The 7,772-nt window shown below is 46.3% G+C and overlaps 1 protein-coding gene across 2 annotated transcripts; it reads right to left on the bottom strand.

The window, feature by feature from the left end:
- On the bottom strand, positions 405-7,763 carry SLITRK4 (SLIT and NTRK like family member 4). Of its 2 annotated transcripts, none has more exons than XM_021406572.1 (2): positions 7,539-7,763; positions 405-4,892 (listed from the first exon to the last, which is right to left on the bottom strand). In XM_021406572.1, the coding sequence occupies exon 2, from the start codon at positions 4,840-4,842 to the stop codon at positions 2,329-2,331; it is 2,514 nt and encodes an 837-aa protein (XP_021262247.1). In that variant the 5' UTR covers positions 4,843-4,892; positions 7,539-7,763; the 3' UTR covers positions 405-2,328. The 2 variants fall into 2 exon arrangements, with proteins under 2 accessions (XP_021262247.1, XP_021262245.1); XM_021406570.1 differs by lacking the exon at positions 7,539-7,763 and adding an exon at positions 7,448-7,528.

Below are 7,772 nucleotides of genomic sequence, written 5' to 3'. Positions count from 1 at the left end.
ATGTATCGTGTTACTGGGCGACTAAGAACTTTTTATGCCAGAAATGCATATGTGCATAGTATCCATCTCCTGAAAATCCCTGTGACAGCTTGAAAGAAGTAAATTATTGTGCATGGATAGCAGCAGCTTTTTGAAAGAAATCCAGCCATTCATTAATCTGTTATCACTTTATTATCTGCAGTCATTTATATACTTCATACTATGGATAAAATAATAAAATAACCCTCTTTCTAAGTTTCAAGAGCAGAAACGAATGCCTGAAAGTAGAAGAATGTCTTTTTGTTTTGCTTTCCCTGGAATAAAGAAGTAGGGTGGGTGTTTTTCTTCCTTTTTTTTTTTTTTTTTTTTTTTGGAATCTTTGTAAAAATATACTGCAGGCTGTTTGCCAAGTATCAGTCTGGAATAAAAATTTTACAGCAGTGCCATAAAGCCCTGAAATTAGCGGTTTACAACAGAAAGAGCTGACACTGCCTTTTCCACAGTGGTACTGTTGGGTCTTGCTGCAATATTTGCTCGTATCACATTCATGACAAACACTACTATTTACATTCTTGTAATCTTGATTGATTTATGTATTGATTATAACACGTGGATGAGGATTAAAAAAAAAAAAAAAAGAGTTCTGGAAGCAAAGGAGATAGAGGGTCTAATCCAAAGCTCTTTGAAGTGAATGGAAAAATTCCTGTTCAAGTCAAGGAACTTTTGTTAATCTCACAGTGCAGATTTTCTGTATGATGCTTTAGCAATATATCTCAGTTCTTATCTCAAGGTACCATCTACTATTGAGATAAGTGGGGATTTTCCATTCTCCTGAATACTTTTTCCTAGCTATTCACATTCAGCTTTCACAAAAGCAAGTTTTACTCTCTAGATACGAGATACACAATACTCTGAGCTGAGACCACTATATTTATTTTACACCGTGTTTTTAAATAGAAGTGATTTGCTATATTGTTTACTCTCCCGATTTTTTTTTCAACTAACAGAAGCCAGACAGGTAAGAACAGAAAATGTATGCATATACAATGAAAACATTACTTTTATCATGAATTCCTCTAAATACATGTAGTGAAAACTACTCAGATTAAGCTGTAAAACCCTGAAAAGCAAGACAACTGGTGGCAAAATAATTGCCTGAGACACAATACTAAAAAACTAATGAGTCTATTTCAAAATGCACCATTGGTAACAAATCTGAAATAAGATAATATGCTAATTTCACAAGAATATTACAGAACAATTTTATTATTATGATACCTGATCACTTAATTCCGGATAACTCTACACATTACATCCCCCGGTTTCAGTTTGGTATATTGTTCTGTTTTTATTTATATCGAATGATTAATGCATTGCGATCAGGAAAACAAGTCAGGCATATTAAATACATATTAAGGAGTACATATTTTCCTATTTAGTATACAAAGTATTTCATAAATATGAATTATATTACAAAAATAATTTCTGCTACGCTCACACAGTAAGCACTTTGACAATTTCGGACAACCCGTTAGGGTTGCAGGTTTTTCACGTAACTGAGAAGGAACTCTAGATTTAATCGGAGATGAGTCTTACAACAGGTTCTGCATAAACATCAAATATTTTCTTCAGATGCCACAAAGACCGCAGAAGTCAAGTTGAACTGTTTTCTTTCCTTTTCTCTTTTTTAATGTTATGTATAGACATGTATGCTGCAAGTGGTCAAATTTATTTCGCAGGTATGTAATTCATGGTATATTTTAAACAAATATTTGCACAATTTAACATTATAATTCCAGTGGTTTCAAGATGCAGGCCATAAATGTAACCAATTTACACATACTATCGAATGTTCTCTCTTTGCATGCTTGTTACTTTTCAGATAATCTTTAAACAGTGCCATTACAACACCACAAAAGGATTACTCCAGTTCCACCAACTTAAATCCACGTGCAGGATGAAGGACCCAGCTGAGGTATGAACACCAGTACCAAGTTTCTTGTGTTTGCTCTAACAAATCACAAGGAGACGATGGTTTTGCATTTAAGGTACAAAACATATATGCCTCTTGAGGTTAAATTCAGTGTAACGTGTATAAAGCATCCCTTTGGCAATAGAGTTTGCAATATCCCTACAGGATTCCACAGGGCATGAGCTTTATGTAGTAAAATCTACTAAGGAAATTCTCCTCTAATTGACAAATCATATGCAGCTACGGTTAATCAGACACCCTCGGATACACCTGCCTCTATGCCTACCAATATAATATAGTATTTGGAAGTTAGAAGTCAACAAAAGGCACTTTCATCATTAAATAAATGTCCTCTGTAGGCAATTAGATTGCATGACCTATATTTTATTCAAAGCTGTTTGTTCTTCAAGGACTTGTAGGTAGTCAGGTGAACCTTGAAGTTTAGCTTTTAGTTCAAAATATTCACTTTTCCTTTGTTCTACTACAATTTTACTATGATTACCACCTATTAGAGATTTCTTGTTTTTTTTGTCTTGTTGTTTCTCTGGGTAACGTATTTCAAAGCCACTGACCCCTATGCTGTTGTATTCTTTTTTACTTTCGAGAAAATTTTGAATAAATACATTGGAATCCCTCCCAGGGAATAACTCATCCAGTTCATCGATTGTGCTAAGTCTTTTTCTGGAATCCACATGCAACAAATCCTTCTCCTTGTCATTCATATTTCTCAGAATGACTTTTTGCCCTGGTGGATCAGCAAACGTGAAGCCCGTTTCAGACTCCTTTATGCCACAGGTATGACTTTTGCTCATCTGCTCAATGGTTTGAGGAATGAAGGCCTCTGCGCCTAATCCATCTTTTTTGTTTGACTTGTGATCGTGCTTTCTTAGCTGCAGTTGCATAGTACTGCATTCTTGATTTCCAATCCCTTCATGCTTTACAGTTGGTTTCTTGTTGCGCCGAAGCACAAAAACAAGAAGACAAAAAGCAACAAACACTGTTAAAATAAGCACAACTAATATGCTTAAGATTAGGATGGACAACGGAACCGGGCCACCAGGAGGACTCCTGACAGGTCCCAGTGGTGTTGTAAAAGAGACAGCAGGCACAGGACTAGTGAACAGAGCAGATGGCTTGTTTAAAAGTTTAGGACAGAGGATCTCATTTTTCAGAGACTTAAGTTCAATGTTAGCAAACTGTACAGGTGTTTCACACTTTAACTCCTTCACCACAATACCTTCATTTAATTTCTCAAGCCACAGTTTCAAAGCAACTAAATCACAAGTGCAGTCCCATGGATTACCTTCCAAATCAATTTGTGTAAGGGATTTTAGCTGATCAAGAACGCCACTTACAGGTAAATACATGAAATGATTGTTCCTCAGATTCAGCCTGGCAAGCGGTGCCCCGGCAAAAATGTATGCTGGCAAGCTTCGTAGAAGGTTGTTGTTCAGATAGAGCAACTGCAAGTTTGGCATCAAGTCAAAGGTGCCTGCTAAGATTTCTTTGATAACATTGTATTCCAAATACAGATATTGCAGGTTGTGGAGGCCAGCAAACATTTCTGGGCTCAGGCGCTCTATCTGATTGCCATTGAGATACAATCTCCGTAAATTTGTAAGGTTGCGGAAAACTTCTCCTCTGATTGCCGAAATCCGATTGCTGCCTAAATGGAGTAAATCCAGCCCCTCAAATTCAATGAAATCTGTAGTGTCCACATCCTTGATATAATTGCCATTTACGTGCAATTTCTTGGCATTCAACGGTTTTGGTAGGAGTTCAGCCATTGACTCTATATTTCTTTCTTGGCAGTTTACACTTAATCCCAAGTCAGAAGGATGTGTTTTGCAAACACAGGGAACAGGGCAAGGAGTTAAAGGAGGCACCCTGGTCTGATAAGATACAATTTGACTGAGATTGCGATTAGACAGTGCTTTGCCTGCTACTATCCCCGAGATCTTCGAAGGATTTGTAGTCTTCGGTGGCTTTGTGACTAATCTGTGCACTGACATTTGAGTAGTGTGACCATTTGGAGTGCTGTAACCGGGCTCCAGCTGCGAGGGAGGGAGAATGCGTACATCAAAATCACTCCCTGTCCCCATGGAGCACAGCTCTTGCTTGTTGGTTTCTTTCAGCAGCCTTCCGTACAAGTCACTGGGTGTTTCACAGATAGCTTCTCCAATATAGATATTATAGGGCATGTTCTCCAGCCATGCTTTCAAAGGCAACAAATCACAAGTACAATTCCAGGGGTTGTCTTCCAGCTGCAATTCAACAATTCGCCCAATGTGTTCCAGAACTCCAATGTATGGAAGCTTCTGTATTCGATTCCCTCGTATATCCAGATGGGTTAGAGAAGCAAATCGAAAAATATTATCAGGAAGGAATGAAATCAGATTGTCATTAAGGATCAGGACTTTCAGCTTGTGAAGCTTATTGAAGGCTCCCCGTTCGATAAACTTGATTAAATTGTAGTCAGCTTGGAGATACTCCAAGTTCTCTATGCCTAGGAAAGTGTCAGCTCGGAGAATCTTTAATTCATTGTTGTTCAAGTGCAACTGTTTTAATGCACTAAGACCCAAAAAGGCCCCTCCCTCAATGTTCTGCAGCTTATTATTACCCAATTGCAGGGACACTGCGTGTGTAAAGTTAAGAAAGGTATTTGGATACAGAATAATTAGCAGGTTGTTTTGAAAGTTGAGGTGGTAAAAATTAGACCATGGTGGCTTAAGCTGATTTGGTCTGTAGACTGCAACCTTCTCACAGTTGACATAGAGTACATTCTCAACCGACACACAGGAGCAAACATTGCAAATTTCCACAGATATATCAGCATCTGCAGTTGTAGAAGAAACTGGAGATGACAGAACCAGAAAGAGCCACAGAAACATCTTCTTGTGATCAGCAAGCAACCTTAGGCTCCTGAACAAAGATAAAGTATCTAAAGAAGAAAGAAGGAAAGAAAAAAGAAAACGTTTTTCAGTTGCCATTGTTCCAAAAAGTCATTTGGGTTAAAAATTGTATTCCACCAAGCTACTGTACCTGCCGAGGATTATAGATAAACTACCAGCACTGAATTGAAAACAACATGAAAGATTTTAACAAGCAAATATACAGGAGCTAGAATTTCAAATACAGAATGTAAATTGCTGTAGATAAACACAAAAAACTGTAAGGTCTGTCAAATATTTCTATCTGCCGTACATGACAAACATGCATAACAAAGTGAAATAACCAAAGGAGATTCCAATTTTATGCATATATACTCTCCTCAATCCTGCACTGCTCATATGTTGCCATGCATTTCAGGGATATTAAACACAAATGCTGATGTTACGCACACCCCAACATCTGAGTTGGGAAAGCACAACAGAGAAAAGATGAAGATGCAGGCACAAAAAGCAACGCCAGTACTCAGTGTAGGTATCTACAGCATCGACCCATACAGACTATCATCACTACAATGGTGAAATTCACCCAAGGGATACATAGGCATGCACACACCCTGCTTCTGTTGCTCATCATACCTTGTTTGAATAGATAAGTAGCAAATTGATCACAGAAATACAATGAACTATCCAGAAAATGAGAAGATCAGCTGTGGGGGACCAATGGAAGCACACAGGTATGGAAGAAGCATGCACAGGCGTACAGCCCCATCCCCCGGAATAACAATACTCTGATTTGCAGGGTGTAAGTCGCAGTTCACCAGTCTGACACTACTGAAACCTAAGAACTTTTTTCTTTTTTTTTTTCCCTCGTGCAAAACGTTATGTAATTTGGTCTCATCCTGCACTAATACAGAGGTGGCTTTCAAGAAGCCTTCACATACAGCCTGTCCAGCTGAGCTGCCATTTTTCACACAGAACTGGAGCCAGAGCATTTCAGAAGCGAGTTCCCCCACTCCCTTCAACAAATCAGCCGATAATCGATGCACTGCTCCCCCCACCTTCTTCCCCACTGCCCAACTTGCTGTCCCTCTCACTTCCCACTGTGGGAAGCCACCGAGTTGAAAGGAGGGAACCAGGATGGAAGTAGAAAAAGCAGGAGTCAGCGGGAGGAAGGGGAATCGGAGCCCCAGGGAGGGGAGGATGCGCTGGGGAACCTGGAGGGGAGGGCAGAGGAGGGACAAGGGAGCAAGGAAGGGAAGACAGAAGGACAAGAAGGAGGGGGAAAACGAAGGGAGCAAAGAAGGGAGCGGGAAAGGGATGGCTGAAGGGGTCAAGGAGGCCCCGGAGAGGGACCACGGGGAGCAGAAGGTGCGGAGCAGCCGCTGTTAATTCCCGCAGGTTCCCGGCCCGCTGGCAGCCCCACTCCCGCACCCCTCCGCTCCATCCTCCTCTCCGTATCCCTGCCTCGCCCACGCTCGGGTCCCCTCCTCTTCCTCTGCCCCGGGGCCCGGCCGGTGCCGAGCGGGGGCACTGCGCGGCGCTGCCGGCGGGTCGCGAGCCCGGCCAGGAGTGCAGGCACTACCGCAATGTTTTGCCGCAACACGATGGCCGGAGCCGGCTCAGCTGCTGCCGGATCCCCTCCATCGCGGGCGCCCCGTCGCCCTCTGCCTCCCGGCGGGGGAACGCAGGAGGGACGCGGGCGCTCACACACCGCGCACACTCCGGCTGGGAACGGGCACAGCGCGGCGATGCAGCCCACATCCCTTCCAGCCCTTCGCAACAAGGTACTGCCGCGCTTCTCCCACCCTCTCCCCGCACCTTTGCAAAGTCCAGCCCGCAGCGCATTCACACGGCACAGATCCCGTTCCCCCAGCCCATCCGCACCTCCACCGCTTATCCTGGCCGCCCGGCCCCAGCCCCTCCGCCGGAAGGGAAGGGAAGCGAGCGAACAGTGCTGCGCGGTGCCGCTGGCCCGGGGCTCCGGGAACAGACGAGTGGAGAAGGTCCGGCAGGAAGCACTGCCGCCTCGGCTTTGCCCCCCCCCCCCCCTTAAAATAACAGTAGTAATAACAAGACCTACGGAATAATTCAGAGCTATTAAAACGCCGACACAAACGCAGCCCTTCCGCGGCCCCGTCCCCGCCCGCACTCACGCCCAGCGGGGCTGCTGCCCGCCCCCGGCGATGCTCCCGGCGGCGCTCCGCGGCGAGCTCGGCACCTTCCCTACCTCGGCGGCCGGGCTCCCCGTGGCCCCGCTCCGCTCCGCCGTTCTCCCCGCGAGGTCTCTCCTCTCCGGCAGCTCCGCGCACGCACCGAGCGCCGGGGGCAGCCGGGAGCCCGCCCGGGTGAGCCCCCCTGGCCGCGCCGGGTGCCGAAACGCGAAACGAGGAGAAGCCCGGCGCTGCGGTACCCCCGCGGGCTCCGCCGCATGCAGCAACCGCCCCGCCGAGCCCTGCCCCGACACCGCGGTCCCCCGCACGCACACGGGGAGAGGATCCCTCTGCACACGGGCGCCCGCTCCCATCGCACGGCTCTCGCCCACCCCTTGCGCGCAGAGAGAGCCCCCTCCCCTTCGCCGCGCACACACACGCGCACACGCACGCACCGAGCGCTGCTCGGAGGGGAAGGAGACGCCGCTCCGGGGAAGCGATCCCGCAGCCGCTCCCGCACGCGGGGAGGAGCCCCGCCGCCGTTACCTTTCCCGGAGAGAACCCCGCGGAGCTCACGCGGCAGCGGCGCGGCGGGAGGTGCCCTCCGGGGCGGTGAGAACGGCGGAGCCCCGCTGCCGGGCCGGGCGCCGCGGGGCTTCCATGGGGCGGCCGCAGCTACAAGTGCGGCCCCGGGCACAGCTGCGACGGGGCCATCCCGCCCCCGTCCGCACAGCGCCGAGGTACGCGCCGCGGCTGGGAAAAGGAAGGGAAGGAAAGGAA

Source organism: Numida meleagris, chromosome 8, assembly GCF_002078875.1.
Source record: "Numida meleagris isolate 19003 breed g44 Domestic line chromosome 8, NumMel1.0, whole genome shotgun sequence".
NCBI lineage: Eukaryota > Metazoa > Chordata > Aves > Galliformes > Numididae > Numida > Numida meleagris.
Note: the sequence above shows the minus strand (reverse complement) of the source record. Positions and strands in the feature narration are given on the sequence as shown.

What these genes read in the sequence shown, in the direction of transcription:
- SLITRK4 (XM_021406572.1), bottom strand. Translation starts at nt 4,842, where the DNA reads ATGTTTCTGTGGCTCTTTCTGGTTCTGTCATCTCCAGTTTCTTCTACA.